This window comes from Coptis chinensis, chromosome 8 (genome assembly GCF_015680905.1).
Source record: "Coptis chinensis isolate HL-2020 chromosome 8, ASM1568090v1, whole genome shotgun sequence".
In the NCBI taxonomy this organism is placed as follows: Eukaryota; Viridiplantae; Streptophyta; class Magnoliopsida; order Ranunculales; family Ranunculaceae; genus Coptis; species Coptis chinensis.
The window spans coordinates 75,988,561-76,008,199 of NC_141463.1; the positions used below are offsets into that span (position 1 = coordinate 75,988,561).

The 19,639-nt window shown below is 36.7% G+C and overlaps 1 protein-coding gene across 1 annotated transcript; it reads left to right on the forward strand.

The window, feature by feature from the left end:
* Positions 1 to 3,314: 3,314 nt before the first annotated feature.
* On the forward strand, positions 3,315 to 3,800 carry LOC147483092 (uncharacterized). Its single transcript, XM_086579487.1, has one exon. It carries the CDS (start codon positions 3,315 to 3,317, stop codon positions 3,798 to 3,800), a length of 486 nt encoding a protein of 161 aa, XP_086435613.1.
* Positions 3,801 to 19,639: the final 15,839 nt, after the last annotated feature.

Here is a 19,639-nt window from a genome sequence, read left to right on the forward strand (position 1 = left end):
AGGACTAATAGAAATTTGTTCATGTGAACATATGGCTGAACATTGTCTGAACCATTGAACTTTGGAAGCATAGACTTTACTGATACTTTAAGTTCAAACTGGTTAGATTCTGTCTCTAGAAAAACAATACTGCTGGGTGGGTCTCCAATGATTGGTGAATAGAAATTGCTCAGCTTCTTCCTATGTTGTGCTTGCATGGGTGGGATAGCTTCAGGATTATTCAGGTCCACAACACCTCCATCATTGCGTGTGGCCATTGTATCAATCTCGTCTAGTATTCTTGTGAGTCGGTTGTTAAACCTTATCCATTGTTGTGTTCTTACCGGACGACAATATGGACAACGGGCATACACTAGAAAATGTTATGCAAAAATGACGAAAAACTATCCTACAATGCTTGAATAATATACAACTATTCCAAATTATACTAAAATGTAAAACTACTTTCCTTCAACTGGGTTGGGCTTTGCAGCTAGTATCTCGCCTGTTGTCTAAAGCTATCTCTTCTGGGGTTATGGTGAATCACTTGGATTGCTTAAGTACCATGGCCCACAGACGATAGTCCGTTTCTCAAGATTCAGACAAGAAACACTAGAGTTTGATGTTTCGTTGTGTTGGCTTACAACTTTAATTGTTGAAAAGGTCCTAAATGCAATTATACTAGAAAGCAATAAAACTAAACTATGATGCAACTGTACTAAGAATGAAATAAAAAAGAATGAAGATTTGACTAACCTGGATGGTAGATCTTGTCTTCGAGATGTCCTTCAAGCTTCTCTCTTTCTTAAAAGGATGGATGATGCGGCTAAAATTATCTCAAGATACAAAGTTCTAATCTTAAAAGAAAACGTTAAACATAAACAACTTAAACCGGCAGCGACGCCATTGACACTGCCTCTTTTTGTGTTTAAGATGGTATATGGATGATGTAGATAGATGATGGTCGTTGAACAAAATAGAAGTATCAAAACCTAATTATCCCTCAATAAGTAAAGGACGAGTAGGGTAGCGTTCCACTTTTAATTGTATGTTTATATGAAATACATGACTGGAAAAAGGGTTTGAGGGATTAAAAACTATGATTATAGATATTATAGATTCTAATGCTAAACTAAACTAAACTAAATAAACTATTGAGAATTTATAGGAGAGGGAATTCAAGAGATTAGAATCCACCGATACTTTTGATCTGTGACCTTATGCTTCATGGTTGTTCTCACAAGTAGACTACAATTAGGTAATCGAGCAAGTGCCAATGCCCTCTTGGACAAAACATCGTTAACGAATAACTCTACTTAAGGTTGTTCCTATGTTTATGCTATTAATATCTTCTTTCTTTTTATATGAGTTTGGGCAGCTATTCAATGAATCACCATCTAAGGCAAACACAAGGAATACTTCCCTTACTCTAAAACACTACACAACTAGAAGAAAAGTAGAGAATAATAGTATAATATTCAATTACAATAAAAAAAAACTCTATTCTAGCATTATATTCAATTGCAATAAATAAAAGTATGTCACTAGCAAATATTCAATTGTAATAAATAAAACCCTGCATGATATTCGATTGTAATAAATAAAAACCTTAATCTATACTTCCATCCCCTGGTATAGGCAATGAAACTAATAACTAAAAACATAAAGAACTAACCTTATTGGAGAATACCATGAGCGAGAAGAATCAACGAACCCTAAGCACTGGCTTCATCTTCTCCCTTGAAGGAGAAGATTAGCCTTCCATAAAGAAGGAAGAACACGAAGAACAAGAAGGAGAAGAGTCGAAGAACATAAGACTAGAAAGACTAATTTATTAAGACTCGACTAGTTAAAACCGAATATTTTATTATTAATCTCTCTCTGCCTCAAGTTCTGGAGACAAGAATATAAGTGAATTGGCAAATTATATGAGGCACTTAGGTCCTCTATTTGTAGGGGTTACAATGAGTTCTAGAAGCATTCCAAACCACCATTTGTTTCCTAATACAAATCAACTTCTTTCAGAGTCCAACTTCATCTCCAAAACTGAGAAGGAAGTGGCTATAGTGTTGCATCTGGACGCACGATCCTTGCATCCCAGACGTGAGCATTTCGTCTAGATGCACGATCCATGCGTCCTAGACGCGGAAGTCTATTTTCCCGCTTTTGCTCTATCCTTCTATCCTCTTTTGCGGGCTTTGGTCCGAGCAACGAATCCTTTGGCCTTAGGCTTCCAAATAGGCTTTAAAATAAGTCCAAGTCGCATATTTAATAGGTTCAATTCCTTGGTCTTCTCCATGATTGTCCACGGGCTTCCCATGTGATCCTTAATGCTCTGAATTGCTCCGTTTTACCCCTTTTTCTCTAATATTCCACAAAACTCTCTTTTTCACCTGTAGAATCATAAAACACGACTTACAAGCACTGTTAGTCCACTAAGATGGCTAAACAAGAGGCATAATCAAGGGTTAAATTACACTTTTTGAGCACTTATCAGTGTTCTGCAAGAGTTGTGATGTACGAGCATATATAGCCCATTAGGCATATCATAGAACAGCTGTTACACTTAAGGAGCAAACCCTTAATGTGTATTTGGGATTTGATTTATGCGTTTCCATATGATATGTGGACTGTCCTTTTATGGAATTCAAGTGTGTATAGTTCTATTTGCCCATCATCTGATAAGTTTTCCTTATATTCTCCACGTGCTTACCTCTTACTTTTAAAATGTGCGCAGTTTGTTCAAGATATACAAGTCATCGCATCTGCCTTTTGTTACATTAACAATCGATTTTGACTCTGAAGAGGCCAATATAGTCAATGGTGGCACAGAGGAGGATAGGATCAGACAGTGTTTGCAAACTGAACAAAATGCAAGTCTAGGTGTTGCTGTCATTGTTATTCAACTTAAAATGATGATGAATATGTAATCACTCAAAAGAAGTCGGTGGAAAACCAGCTTCCTTCTTAACACATGAATCATAACATCGATACACATTGGCATCGCTCTAATCAATGCAAGATACCTGCAAGTAAGAAACATTACTCTACTCCTACAACCATGTTATGCATGTATTTAGTTCGATCCTAACACCATCTCAGCTATTCGAGATGTAGAAACTACCAGGTCATCGTGCCGCATACCGTGAATCATATGGAAAGCTATTGACGCAGTTCTGGTTTATGGCTTGCAGCTTCATATGGTAAAAATGTGACTATCAGATTACTTGACGCTCACATTTGGCCACGGACCAGTAGTTACAATGATAGAGCAATGATACCAGTGCCCTTAGGACATAGACATAGCCATAGCCATAAACAAATACAGCATTGTGATGGAAGTCCTTGCCCATTGTGGTTATCTCAATGAAGCAGAAGCTGTTTTTGAAGATATGAAACAAAAGAATTGGGTTCACCTCCTGTTAGATTTATGGGGAAAGGCTGGAAATGCTGATAAAGCTCGCAGATGGTTTCAGGCTATGGTTGGCACAGGCATGTGCCTTAATGTTCCCACATGCAATTCTTTTCTTAGTGCATTCCTTCGGCCACACCGGTTCCCTAATGCTTATGAAGTGCTTAAGAGTACGCTGGCTTTGGGTCTGCAACCTTCTTTACAGACTTACAAGTTGCTCCTCATCTGCTGTACAGACAGAAGAATTCATGGTGATATGATGTTTGGTTATGAGCTCATGAGAATCACTGGCCACGCTGCTCATGCATTTCTGGTGTCCATGCCAGCTGCTGGACTACATATATGGTCAGAATGTGAAAGATCATGCAAGCAACTTCATGGATCTCCAATTCTAACTTCAAGCTCATAGGGGATCGGTCCTTTAGCAAAGGACTCCAAACTGGGGATATAGAAATGTATCTGTCATTGAAGGTTAAGCCGAGAGACTTTCAACGCACACATCCTCAACATCCGCAGATAAATATGTAATCACTGCAGCACTCCTTCGACTTGATGTTGGAACCCCTTAGCTCGCCGGTTTGACAAAATAAACAAAACAAAGTCAGTGAAAAGAAATTATAGAGGAGATATTTAAGAGAAATTTCAAAGAAAAAACTACTTTGCAACACAATGTTGAAAAATGTATGGTAGTTGCCATGCTGTTGGATGGTTGAACTTGGTGGATGAGTACTAGGAGGGAGGGAATACATAATATATTTGGTATCAAGTTACTTCAGTAAACGGTTATGAGAAAATTGGGGTTCTTTTTGGCATAATATTTTTACGTCTTCTTAACGTTTTATTAAAGAATCAAAGCAGAAAATACCTGAAGAGCTTGATACTCGGTCCCCACAAACTGATGTAGCAACAAGGCTTAATTCTTCATAGAATCAAACTCATCCCGCTATTAAGTAGATTACATTGGAGGGAAAAACAAGAATTATAAGTAAACTCAGTTTCGGTTCAGTTTTCCTTAGTAAAAAACAAAATGAATAAACTTTTGGGATCATTTTATTTTATTGGTTTTAACCATTATTGTGGACTTTACATTCAGGACCATCCTAGAACCTCAGTTGAGTATGGCACGCTGTAGACATCTCTGTTAAACTAACATGTAAGTGAATCTATCCGTCAATCTCTTAAAAAACGCCCACACATGCCAAGTACACTTATTCATCTTTGTATTATAGGAAGAACTCTTCTGATTTCCACTGACTTTTGTGTTACCCATGTCATTCGATGGATGTTGGCATTCATGGTGTGCTACAGTTACAAATGGGCTTTTAATTAGAGTAAGATAGTTGATAATAATTAAAATGAATAGTCTACCTACGAAATGAACTACGAATCCAAAACGTAAGTAAACTAGACTATTCTTTTACGTGTTTGATTATCAAAGCTTCTACTCTCAATGCGAATTGCACTAAATGGAGTATGAAGTTCGTTCCACTCCTAGTTCCCTAGCATGGATTGTTTTCTAAGTCTAACTAGTTAGCTCTTAAGTCAATGAGAGCTTTCTGAAGGGTGTTATACTATGATGAAACTAAAATGAGTCTACGTTGAATTTAACTACGAATACTATGGAAATATGCTTGTTTTGAATCTAGATAAAGAATTAGAGGGGAATTGAATCCACCTCGAATCCAACTTAATAACCTAGTGTAGATTCTTGTATCTCGATTCTCACGTTCTTACGGCAAGAAATTCGAGTTCTAATCCCTAGTGTTCATGGCATTTCTACCGAGTACTAACTAGCATGTGAAGTCGTCCACCCATTCTCATGGCGAAACACGACTTTCTAGAGTGGAATAGATTCTACAACCAATTCTATACTAACCACTAAGTTTTCATCAAGGCTTCATCAAACCCTCTAATGGAGGATTTAGCCTTGATTCATCAAACTAACAATTCCCATTAAATCTAAACTAAACATAATATAAAGATTCTAACTTTATGAAATTTAACTAATCTAAATTAAACAATAACAAAAATCTAATTAACAACTAAGCATTGAATAACAAGTAGTAAATGAAATTAGATCTAACAATTGTAATTGACAAATCGAAATTGAATCAAGAACAACTATTTTATTATCTAATTCAAGGGAGAACAATCATTCAATACTAAATTTAAAACAAGAATAAAACTAATTACTTTAATATAAAAACTAGATCTAGAACTAAGGTTTAATGGAGGCTAACTAATCTAATTTATTTTCTAACCTAACTATCTACCATTAACAATGAACTAAGCTTTTGTTCTTATACATTCAGATCCAAAAATCGTGCATGGGCTTGGAGCCAGGGTTTGGGCCAGAGAATCAGGCCCAAAACCCAATTCTTTCAGTCCAAAAAGGCCTCTTCAGCTGCAGTTGACTTCCACAGACTTTTCGTCCACTTCTGCTCCTCTGATTGGGTCAAGGCTTGGACCATTACAAAGCTCTTTCCGAGCCGGTCGTTTTGACATAAGGTATGCCCAATTCCGAGGTCTGAGTCCAAAGATACGGCTTTCGGAAGTTCTGCTGACTTTTGCTCCTGTATCTCGCTAAAGTGGTACATTTCTGCACATAATGGACTTTGAAGCCTGAAATGCATAAAAACGCGTAATCAGTGTTAACTCTTACTTATTATTCACATAATTGGTCTAACAGTATGATTATTAAGGGGTTAAAACTACAGTTTTGGGCTCTTATCAAACCACCCCAAAAAAAGATTTTGCTTGTCCTCAAGCAAATATGAGAAATTAGAATAAGTGACCAAAATGGAGTTCTACCTAATCTCGTTTATTTGAGTGCGATTGCATTGACCATATGCAACAAGGCCTTAAACCACTAGGAATTCCCTAGTGGGCCGAGTTATAGCCTCGTGAGAGTTTTCCGATGAAGGTACTCACAAACTTCATCTATACTCAACGACTAAGAAAATAAAACTATTGTTTCCTTATTCATGCTCAACTATCTATACATCTCTCTAGCAATTACATAAGAATAACAGTCAAAACCCTAAGTTAATATATGCATAATAATCAATCATCTACAATAAACATATATACAATGAGTAGTACTATCAAATGTAATAGCGAGGTCCGTTTAAAACTTCGAATTAGCGTCCTTAAGTAGGTTCTCACAATAATAGTCAAGAAACAACACTCTGATTTTTCCACTCAAGTTTAAACTCTCGATTGTACAGTGGGCACACTTTACCTTACAATCTCAATGACAACAAGGAAGCCGGGGTCAATCAAGCACATCTGCCACTTACTATCACACTAACCTATTCCTAATTGAGCTAGAGGTCTTTATTAGGTGTTGCGGGGATTAGGAGATAGTTTAAGAAGGAAGGAAATGGATATTCAAAAGGACAAGTCTGAGATAATAGAGTCTTCGTATTATGTAACTTAGAGAAAACCTTGTTATTTTCTTTTGCTTCTACACTTTGTTTCCATCCTTAGCCATATTTTTTTTTTTCTTTTCTTTGGCTTTTGACTCCCTTTTATTCTATTTTTTTGGAGTTTTTATTTTATTTCTATTTTTCTTTTCTTTGGATGGAAACTTCTTTTCTTTATTTTCTGAAGCAACTAACAATTTTTTGTTTACCGCGGTTTTTTCTCTTCTTCTTTTCTTCACTCATTCTATTCTCGGACTTATTCTAAATTGGGTAGGTTGATTTATTCTTTTTTTTTTTTATTTTGTTTTGTTTTTTAACGAGGGGTAAAGGAATTGTGGTTTATGGAAGGGCTAATGAAAGGGCTCGAGTGGCGACTAGCGGAAAATAATTCATAGGTTTGAATTTACGGCTATATCGATCCAAAGAGGCCTAAATTCTCACTTAGGATATGGTTTAGTGATCAAGCAAGTGGGCGTGTGATTTCTATCCGATTTTACTTCTCCCTTGTGTCATTTCTCAAATGTTTCGCTCATATAAGGCTTTAGGCTATATTCTCACAGGATTTGTAGAATAAGTACTCTAGCCTAGATTTCAGAAACTTACTGCTAACAATCATAGATACTCATGTAATATATTTATAGATAGATGTAAAGATTATTACCTATATATTAACCTAAGTTTCTAACAATTATTCTAATGCAAAAGCTACGTGAGACTTCTAGATTATTAAGAGCATAGAGAAAGAAAACAATACCAATATTCCTAAGTGTATAGCATAAACTTATTTATTTATATTTTTAAATTTTTGAAATTTTAACTAGAAAACAAATGCATATTATATATATCTATATCCTAACAGATGTCTTAATTACACGTGATTCTATGCCCCCCCCCCAAACAAAAAGCATGCTTTGTCCTCAAAGCATTTAAATAAAGAGGGTAGGAAAAATACCATTGAAGCGTGAAATTGAAACATCCGCAAAACAAGGTTAGAGCGTACTAATATAGGAAATAAAACTCGATAACTCTATAAGAGTTCCACCCATTATGGGGTTAACATAATTAAATTGCTTGGGACATAAGCAGACACTAACAGAAACTAAAGCTTACCTCCACTCCCGGACATGCATATTATCTACCCAATAGCATTATGGGTGTTGTATTTTAGCGGGCATGGCAAGTCCAAGAACAATTGCTAGCAAGACCCATAAGCAGTCCCAGCCTACGTGTGTGATCACCTCGCGAAACCAAGCACCATAAGTAGTGCTTGGGAACAAATCTTTGAAAGACTGTTCTGGTATTATTATAGGAGATGTCATCTCAAAACTACGCTCTGGAACAGCTGCAAAACAACCGGGCACAACTCGCGGAAAACTGGAATTTTTCTGGTCCACGGAAGTCGTAGCTGGCGCTGCCATTATTGAGTCGCTCTTTGTATTTTGGAATTCCAGTGTTTGGTGGTCGCTCAATTTAAGGCCTGGCTCTAGGTCGATAGATGAGGCGGGTCGCTTTGAAGCTGGGCCTTGAGCAAAATTGAGAACAAAATATCTGAGGCCGAGTGCGCTCCTGTAGAAGCCTTGAAGTGCGCTTCGGAGTTGCTGAAAATTGAAAAATGAGACGAAACGTGGGAGTGAAAGGTGAGTGATGGAAGTTAGGTGTAGTGTGGGTTGTGAGTGTAGAATGAATGAAGTTTATATAAAATCATCTTTGGAATAGATAACACCACCCCAAACGGTTTGGGAAGGTGGGATCAACATTAACTAATCCGCACACAATGAAAATAACGACATTATATTCATATTGTCATTCAAACAACATTTCACTACAAAAGTCAAAATTAACTACGGAATTTAACAACGTAACATCCTATCTACTAAAAATAATAAAAGACAACATCAAAACAACAAACAAGTAGAAATCTAGCTACTCTTCAAGGGAGCGAGGTGGGGGTAAGAATAGAATTTGAGTGATCAAGAATGGAAAAACCAAACACCCCACCCCCAAACAAATTTTGAAAACAGGTTTGTAAAAATTTGTTTTAAAACGGGTCTTTTAAAGTCGATTCGAGGACGTGCTAGATTACTATTTTTATATATCTTTAAACTTTTTTACTTTTTATGAATTAGGTTTAATATAAAGGAAAACAATAAGCAGTAAAGACATAATTCACACCATAGAGAAACATGACTCAAAACCGAGAAAACATGCAAGAGTGGAAAAGCGTGAATTATGTGAAGCGTGGACTTAGGATCCGGTACTTACAGCCCACACACACTCCATAGGGAGGGCCGGTTACCTGAATGGTGCACTCAATAATATATTGAAATGAAAGGAAGTGCACCAAACACAAAAATTGAGTCGTTTATAGTCGGATACTTTCGAGACTTTATCTAAATATATGTATGAATATGCGGTTTATCATATATCAACAACCGAAATAGTTGTGGATCGTTCCATAAATAAATATCACAGAAAACATATCCAAACACAATCAAGCACCAAGATTTCCTACTGACTTGAGCCTAGTGGAATGAAAGCGAAGTCGAATAGACCTATAACATAACCGAGCATGCACCTTATGTTTCATCTTTGAGCGAGAGGTGTCCTAGTGAATAAGTGTGGAACAGTGAATGGTTGTGGAAGATATGGTGGATTGGGATAAGTTTTAGAGGGAGAGCATGGAAAAATGAGGATGTGGGTTTAGCACAAAACTCATTCATGGTGTAGTTAGGGACATCTCAAGTCTGAAAATGAAAGTGTCAAGTGGTTTATCCTTGGGAAGTATTTGTTTACTAGGTGGATTTAAAAATCATGAAGCCACGGGAGAAACTAAAGGATCGAAAGTGCAAACTCGAGGTTCCTTTGAAAAGGTGGAGGGTGGGGAATATTGGTGAGGAAGGTGAATGATTCTCCTAGAGCTCTCAAGTCCATATCATCGAAATCTTGATATGTGCAAGACATTCCTCAATAGTTGGGTCAAAAGGATCACTTTGGGATAGAGATTGAAAAATTCATCTTCCGTCATAGCATCAAAGGATGTATGGTTGTTGGCAAGGGGGACTCATGAAGTGGTAAAGAAGCGGTGCAAAAGAGTTGCGAGGAATTCTTCTTCTATTTCGTCTACTACCCGGAGTCATTGTTAAAGTCGGAATTTCGAAGGAAAGGAATTTGTTAATCTGTTTCTCTGGAAACATGTTTTGAAGTAATCTTGAGCTAAGCTCTCGATCATGCTAACCTCTCCATTTGTAGATGAATCGGGATATCGCGGTCCTAGTTTTGAAAACATTTACCTCAACAGAAAAGATGGCCAAAGGACAAGGACATCGAACCATCATGGCAGTTTATGGCCGTTGTTGGCGTGTAAGAAGGGGACGCCCTAAAATGATAGGTGCAGAGTCGTTAGTGACTTACGTGTCTAGGACAACGAAGTGTTTGGGTAGTAAAATTTTGGACTTTAACTAGCACGTTTTCAACCACCCCCTTAGGATACTTAATAGACCGATCGACTAATTGCAATGTCATTTTAGTAGGTTGCATCTCCTCTAGGCCTATTTGTTTATACAAATAAAATGGGAGTAAGTTAACACTAGCCCCCGTGTCTAGTAAGCATTGATCGTCGTGTGAGAATCTCTAAGGTGCATTTATCTGATAGAGGCGACCGGGGTCCTTGTACTTAACAATTCCATTATTTTCAGATAAGCGTTGGGAATTGTTCGTTAAAAAGCGTCTTTTGGTATATATTGGTCTTACGCCTAGTAGTACACAACTCCTTAAGAAACTTAGCATGGTGTGGTAGCTTTTAATAGCCGAGAAAGGGAAGGTTTATAGTTAGATTTTTGAAAACGTTCCTAATCTCCTCATAATTTGTATCCCCTAGTTAACATGGCTAATTTTTGGGGAAGCGGTGTTTTCTCTCTATAATTAGCATATGGATCAACAGGATGTTTAACCTTGGCTTTTTGTTTCTTAGGTTGTGGTTTAAGCTGGTACCTCTACAGGTTGTAGGCTCTTGAGTTTCTATTTCGGTATCTAGCTCGATATCCGTTGTAGAATCTTGATGGGGTAACTATAGGCATAGTTACTTTGTTATCAACCACTCTTCCGGAAGCGGAGAGTGGTGATGGCATTTAGCTCACCCACGTTTGTAGTTTCGTACTAGTATTACCGTTTACCTCAAAGGTTTGTGTTTCTTTGTTCTAGGGTTGGGTATCGCTTGGCACGGAAACACGCCTTTTGGTTGGGCTTTCTCTTGGGCTAAGCTTGTTGGTTTAAATTATTAACAGTTGTAGAATGTGTTGGTTAGATTGAGCCATGGTTTGGAAAAGTTGTTGGCTCACTTGTATGAAGGTGTCAAGACGATCCGGTTGTGTGGGTGTAATAGTCACGGGTGGTGTTACTGGAACTATTTCCCGTGAAGTATTTATTGGTGGATTTTGATAGTTATTATTTACCGGAACGATACCTCTATTAGCATTATAATTATTATAATTACCTTGCCCTTGTGCTTGACCTTGTCGAGGTTGCACTTGGTTGTTATAATTATTAAAATTACCCTGACCCTGTCCTTGTCGTAGTGGAGCTTGGTTAAAGCTCTGCGTTGGCCTAACATATTGATGATTGTACCCTTGAGGTGTGACGTTTTGGTTATTTCTCCAACCGAAATTGGGATTTTGTCTCCAAGGGGCGTTAGGTTCACTATTAATAGAACAAGAATGTTCATAGGCTATAGGGACGATGGGAGTCGGGATGCTTTCGGGACTCCACCGAAACTACATGGATTTGAATTTACATTCAGCCGGGGGGGATAGGCTTTTGTTGTACAGAAATGGCCTCAACCTTTTAGTTAGAGATTCGATTAAATTTTTAAGTTCTAGATCGGGTTTAACCTCAAACATCTTGGTAGCCTTAAGCGTGGAAGAAGAACTAGCGGGCGGGGAGTAATCGTCACTACCCCCGGTTGTTATTTCGCTTTTAGTTTGATCCTCTAAAAATTTGTAAGCCTCATTGGCTCCTTTACTTAGGAAACTACCCCATTCATTATGTCAAGGACTTCTTTATGATGATGTTGAAGTCCTTTGAAAAAGGCCGCGAACTAGCGTGTCTTTTGCTAGGTTATGGTGTGGACACTCTATAAGCGGATCGGTGAAACGATTCCAAGCCTCGAGAAAATGATTCATGAGGATTCTGGCCGAAAGAAGTGAATCTTGGAAAGCATTTCATCCGTCTTTAGGGGTGGGTAAAATGTTCCATAAACAATTTGAACAAGTTTGGCCCACGAGTCCATTTGAATTTTGGGGTTAACCAAGGCGCGCTTTATCAACTAAGGTGAAGGGAATACCCTTAGTTTAATCTGTTCCGTACCAACCGTAGGATGGTGGAATGTTATGGACTTGTTCATAACGATGTGTTGGTAAGGTTTTTCATGGTCTAGACCATGGAAAGCGGGTAATGATTAAATATGTTTGGGGAATTCGAAAATCCCGTTAGATTCCGCTAGAACGATGCAAGATTTAGGGCTATCGCTCAAAGCTTTATAAAAGTCGAGAGAGGAGTCTCTCGTTCTTCACCCATAATATCGGGTGTAGTGTGTGAAATTCTAGATAGGCGTGTTGTATTTATTTCTACGAAAAACAAGCCCGATTATACTAGAATTAAAACTCCTCCTCGACGAGAAGATGCGAGGAGTGGAAGAAGGAGTACTGAATGCCTCCTTGCTACGCACAGCGTTTGAATAAGCGTCTTGTTCTGGCGTGTTAGGTGTATATAAGAGATTAGAACACTGAAAAACTTGACAAGTCGAAGTTGAATCAAACTGTGGAAATCCGAAAATTTCAGCTAAAGTGGCGCCTATCTATCTTATCTATCAAGGCTCAAGGCAAAGTCGAGCTCGATGAATGGCGAATCAGCTCTCTTTGAAGCTTTGGTAGCCCTTCGGTGGTAGAAGAAAATTACGGTAGAACTGAAGCTGGTCTCTCTTTTTGTGGCGATTGTATTGATGAAATTCGGTAACATAGCGCTGGTCGCTCTCCTTGGCGTGGCGCTTCCGTATTTTTTCCGAATTTTTCGACTACGCAGCGAATAACCACAGTATGAATCAAACAAGGGTGGGTGGGTTTAATGGGACTTAAAAATGACTACTTCTACAAAGAAAACAATGCTAAAGTGCAACTAAGATGGCAGCGGCGCCATTTGATAAAATGTAAAATGAATAGTTTACCTACGAAATGAACGATGAATCCAAACGTAAGTAAACTAAACTTAACTTTTACGTGTTTGATTATCAAAGCTTCTACTCTCAATGCGAATTGCACTAAATGGAGTATGAAGTTCGTTCCACTCCTAGTTCCCTAGCATGGATTGTTTTCTAAGTCTAACTAGTCGCTCTTAAGTCAATGAGAGCTTTACGAAGGGTGTTATACTACGATGAAACTAAAATGAGTCTACGTTGAATTTAACTACGAATACTATGGAAATATGCTTGTTTTTGAATCTAGATAAAGAATTAGAGGGGAATTGAATCCACCTCGAATCCAACTTAATAACCTAGTGTAGATTCTTGTATCTCGATTCTCACGTTCTTACGGCGCAAGAAATTCGAAGTTCTAATCCCTAGTGTTCATGGCATTTCTACCGAGTACTAACTAGCATGTGAAGTCGTCCACCCATTCTCATGGCGAAACACGACTTTCTAGAGTGGAATAGATTCTACAACCAATTCTATACTAACCACTAAGTTTTCATCAAGGCTTCATCAAACCCTCTAATGGAGGATTTAGCCTTGATTCATCAAACTAACAATTCCCATTAAATCTAAACTAAACATAATATAAAGATTCTAACTTTATGAAATTTAACTAATCTAAATTAAACAATAACAAAAATCTAATTAACAACTAAGCATTGAATAACAAGTAGTAAATGAAATTAGATCTAACAATTGTAATTGACAAATCGAAATTGAATCAAGAACAACTATTTTATTATCTAATTCAAGGAGAACAATCATTCAATACTAAATTTAAAACAAGAATAAAACTAATTACTTTAATATAAAAACTAGATCTAGAACTAAGGTTTAATGGAGGCTAACTAATCTAATTTATTTTCTAACCTAACTATCTACCATTAACAATGAACTAAGCTTTTGTTCTTATACATTCAGATCCAAAAATCGTGCATGGGCTTGGAGCCAGGGTTTGGGCGGAGAATCGTGCCCAAAACCCAATTCTTCGATCCAAAAGGCCTCTTCAGCTGCAGTTGACTTCCACAGACTTTTCGTCCACTTCTGCTCCTCTGATTGGGTCAAGGCTTGGACCATTACAAAGCTCTTTCCGAGCCGGTCGTTTTGACATAAGGTATGCCCAATTCCGAGGTCTGAGTCCAAAGATACGGCTTTTCGGAAGTTCTCGACTTTTGCTCCTCGTATCTCGCTAAAGTGGTACATTTCTCGCACATAATGGACTTTGAAGCCTGAAATGCATAAAAACGCGTAATCAGTGTTAACTCTTACTTATTATTCACATAATTGGTCTAACAGTATGATTATTAAGGGGTTAAAACTACAGTTTTGGGCTCTTATCAATAGTGAATGAACTGCTTACTTGCCATCTATTGGATTTTGGTTCTCTAAACATATGTTCATCCTAACTCAAAAGTTGGTATATGATCTCATGACCAGCATCCTGCTAGGCTGAAAGCTAATGGAATAATTGTAGGATGGGGACTACAAAGATTGTTGGACTATGTAAAACTAAATTACAAAAATCCTGCAGCTATAATCCATGAGAATGGTAATACCATTAAACTTCCCCCACAACATCTGAAACTTGAAATTTTTTGCTTCAGCTTAATAACACTAATATGCTATGTGGATCCAGATTGAGTTTTCACATGTTACACCTTTTAATATTGTAGGACTTCCAATGACTAGCGATGACTCATCTAATCCAGCAACCCGCAATGACACTGCAAGAATTAAATTTTTACATATATATATAAAAAATTTGCTTCCATCCATAAGGTATAAATTTTGTTTTGCTACACACCTACTCACTTCCTTTAAAAAAAATTTGCCTTGGTTTCTATTTTATGGATGTTATAGAGCTTGGAAGCATGGACAATACTGAAGCATTATCCAGTACTACCCTTTTCCTAAGCATAAAATTTTGGTACCTTGGTAGACTGCTGAAAGTCTCAAACATGAAGTTACAAACACGACTTAATTGTTCACTAATCAAACCAAACCAAATTTTGCTGCATATGTGCTTGGGCAGTGCTATAGTAAATTCCAAGAAATCCTTATAGGCTAATAGCTTAGGATATTTATTCGATAAACTGTTGAGTTATTACCATTTTATACAAAGAGTTAAATCTATTCAGTCAACAAAAAACATGTACCAAAGACATAATCCAGGACCTTCACGCTCTAATTTCTAAATTTTTAATGCATGAATGGATATAACCTCGGGGGATACTTTATGTGGTCCTTTCTTGATGTTTTTTAAGTAACGGGTGTTTACACTTCTAATTTCGGTCTTTATGGAGTAGACTTCTGTGACAAGGAAAGAAGGAGGTACCCAAGGCAGTCAGTTGAATGGTATTCTACTTTGACATAAATTGCATTTCTTAAGAATGAAGCAGGTCGTCAAGAGACATCATCAGTGGTAAAAGTAACTCGACAAGTATCAGAGAAGGTTGATACCCAGTTAACACCGATAATTGTTCAAACAAATTACATTTCTTCACAGAAACCTTCATTAACATTCTTGTTTGGTGAAAAAAACAGTTCAGACTCTAGCCCATTCAAAGAAAATCAAACTCATACATTTGAGAATTAGTCAACAATGTAACTCAGGTATTTTGTTTAGGCTTATGGTTGCATAAGATCTCTGTCATTATTGCAGCAGTATTAATTTGTCTTCCCTTGGTTGCTATACAAACTGTATCAGATCCCAACCTCCATCTATTGCCAGGAAGTTGAAGATTTGTATGGGCTTAACAAACGTTTTTCTTGGCATTTGTTTGCCTACACCGTTATGAAGTTGGGGCATTGGAATCAGGTTTGTTTTGCATGACTACCATTGCTGGAAGAGCTAGGGTATACTTAGATTATGATGCGGGCAAGGACATTTAGGTTCAAAGAATAGCATAACAGTATTGAAATGGGATTTTGCTAGGCGAAGATTGAGGATTTTGTTGGCGGAGATGGAAGCATTAAAACACTTGAGGGACCAAGTAACCAGAATAGGTGATCAAAGTATGGATGGGTGGCTATGAAAGTTTTAAAAGAAGAGGCCAATGCTAACTCTAAATCCATTGAAATGTTACTAAGTTAAATGGCAAGAGAGAAACTGCGCGAGACAATTTTCACACGGGCCTCTCAAAACTGCTGCATCAAATTTCTCTTTTAAAGTAGATGAACTATCTGCAGAGGTCAGTTTCCTAATGGCTTGCAAGTAGCAGTTAAGGTTCTGATAGAGAGTGATGTCATGAAAGATATATTAGATCGGAAAAGGTCGTTACAGAGATGATACCGAAGTCATATAGCAAGCCACCGTACTTTCCTCAATCCATTCCGGATGGTGCAGTAGAGACTTGCTGGTCGGGGTGTTCGATAGTCATTGCTGCTACTTTGATAGCATTCTTTTCTTCATATATTTTTATGCTCTAATTGGCATCTAATAGATTAGGAATTAGGAGTTAAACTCTATACAAGACTATATTGTTGTCCTCATTGTTGATGTATGATATTGGGACTTCATTCTGACATACAAAACACACTTGACCTTGTTCCTTCACATGAATTCATACATAAATGACTCTAATCAAATCGTTTACACATGTTGGTAATTTAGCACTGACCCACATTTTCTTCAGAGAACTGCAAGCTCCCATCCTTGAGCCACTCAATTTTTAAAATATTCTCAAATGTATTTTGTTCTATTGTAGTCTCAGTTTGAACGTCTTAACGATAATTTTGTTCATGTTTCGTTTTCCAAAAAATATCATCGCTACCATTGATTTTAAAGTTCAATAGAGGTTTGCCTAACAAAAAAAAACTCTCATAAATCTTTTTGAAAAAAAATACTGCTATGTAACATTGTTACTTTGGATTTGAGTAAGCTTTTTTTTATACATTTTAAAATCATATTCAAGCATTTTATCAGGAATTACTCTACGCCTTACAAATATTTCCCTACTTAAAAAAAAAAATCCCCGAAATAAAATGGTTGATACTTATTTCAATTTTTTTATGCGGCTGGGTTGGACATAGGACCAAGCAAACATCTGAAGTGCCATAATATCTCAGTTATAAGCAGTTACTCAACCACTTCCCTGAAAGCCAAGAATCTAGGCTTCAGTTTAGTACATTTGAAAAGAGATACGTCCTACACACCGTTTAGAGTACAGATTCAATTACTTCATACATTGAAAATCCTAACTACCCTGTAACAGGTATGATGGTTACTATAAATACTCAAAAAATTGTATTTTCAAATCCCTCTCTTCTTTTACTGCTTCTCCATTTTCTTATGCGTCATCATGAAGAACAACAAGAACCTAAATCACTCCAAAAAGGTTGGCTTCTAAATCTTTTCACCTTTATGTTACAACTTCTTGATTTTGTTCTAGATTGGTTTTCAATTCGAAAGAAAAATGCCCATAAAAAAAACTTACACTATTTCATTACTGTGCATGTTGTTGGTTTATTTTTCTTTTCAACTAATTCATTCCACTTTAGGTACACTTAAAAAATGGGTACAGAAGAATATGTTTGATTGTCTGAATTAACTGACAGAACTCATCGATGTAAAGTAATCGTTCGTGTCTCGCGAAGATGGACCTTAGGCAGTAAAGACTCCCAAGAGAAGAAGAAGAGATTTGATGTTGTCCTGATTAATGAACAGGTAATTCGTGTAAGTCATTTATGTTCTGTCACATTGAGTTCTCCCAATATGAGATTGCCTAAATGCTTTTATTTATTTTTAGGGAAATCAAATTCAAGCAATTGTTCCTAAGAACCATTCGAACACATTCTTAAATGTTCTTCATGAAGGACATGTATATCACATTGAAAACTTTAGTGTGCAAACTAGAACAGATTCATATCGCCCCGTTCAACATGAATATCTTATACTTACCATATGGGACACTATTGTTAGGGGATCTTCCGAAGCACACCTTGAAATTCCAAAATATAAATTTGATTTCGTTGAGTTCAACATAATTAGGCTGCTTACAAAAGAAAATCAGAATCTGCAAGATCAGTTGCCATGATATAATACAAGTCTTTAATTCTTAAAAAAATTGTTAGAAATGACTATTTCATCAAATTTTTTTTGCAAATGCGTATGGTACGCTTGAAGATGTTTCAGAATTGATGTTTAGAAAAGGCCTCACGTTGAAAGAGATCTTCTTAAAGAATATCAGGTTTGCCTTTTCCATATGCTCATTTAGGATTTAACAAATGCATAACCAAATCTACACATTAACACAATAATATATTATCTATGCAGTGGAACTGAACTGAAAATAAATCTCTGGGAAAATGCAATACAATTGATAGATAATGTGATTACATGTGCAATGAGTGTGCCAGTGTTAGTTCTCAGTTCGCTAACTGTTGGAAGCTATAATGGTGATTATATTGGATTTTTAATCTATATAGCACTTTTTGTTTGTCGTACCTATTCAATCTTAAATTCTGTCTTTCTCAGATCAATACTTCCTTAATTCAACAAGTGCAACCCAGATCTATGTCAACTTGGAAATTCCAGAAGTGTTAGCTTTACAAAATAGGTGATAAAAAAAAATACAGAAACTTAATAAAAATAGAATATATACTTTCATTAACTAGGCATTGATCAAGGTTGACAAAAGATTTTATATTTTTACAGCTCCACTTTCAAAGAAAGAAATATTTCAATGCTACAAAGGGTCATCATCAATTGAACGTAATATGAAGGAAAGATCTTTAAGAAATAGGAAAATGCTTTTACAAATTGTTCAGATGTTGAATGCAGAGTCTGTTATAAGTTCACTCTACATTTGCCTATTGGCCATATTTAATTTTACTTTTCTCAATATACTTACACTCCGTACAGGGACAAGTCTTCACATGCGAAGCAATTATTTATGATATTGTTCATGATTATGCACCGTTTTATAAGTCTTGCACCAAAATTAGCTGTCGGAAGAAAGTAATAGACAAAGGTGATCACTATTGGTGCAATAATTGCAACAACACGATTCCATCTCCAGATGCTAGGTGTGTATTGATATTCTAAATTTTTTGTCAAGATATTCGTTTACACTTCTCCCGACTTTATGATTGTGATATGATATAAATTTAATGTAGATATCAACTGAAAGCTCGCATTCAAGATGACACAAAAAGTACCCTAATAACCATATTTGGCGATGAAGCAGAAGAACTGCTGAAACATCCAGCTTCTGAGTTGGAGAAGCTTATCGAATCGGTAAAACTATTACGACGCTATCACAATTTCCACATTCATTCTTTGTGCCATGCAATATATCTTTAAAAAATACATAATTGTGACTGAGTAAGTATCATTTTTTGGATTAGGCAAATGGTATCCAGACTGTTAGGTCCATAATATATAAAATTATTGGTGCTTCAATAGTGTTTGAGATAAAAAAAACAGCCAATACAACATCCAAAGTCAAGGCAGGTATGGCTTTACAGCTAATAAGGTTTTTCAGGTGGATTACAAACTTGACTCACACCAAATACAAGAACAAATTGAACAAGTAAATAGATATTCAAACTTATCCTTTATGAATAAACTTTCTTTATTAA

Excerpts from the sequence above, each read along its gene's own strand:
- LOC147483092 (XM_086579487.1), top strand. The coding sequence starts at position 3,315 with ATGGAAGTCCTTGCCCATTGTGGTTATCTCAATGAAGCAGAAGCTGTT.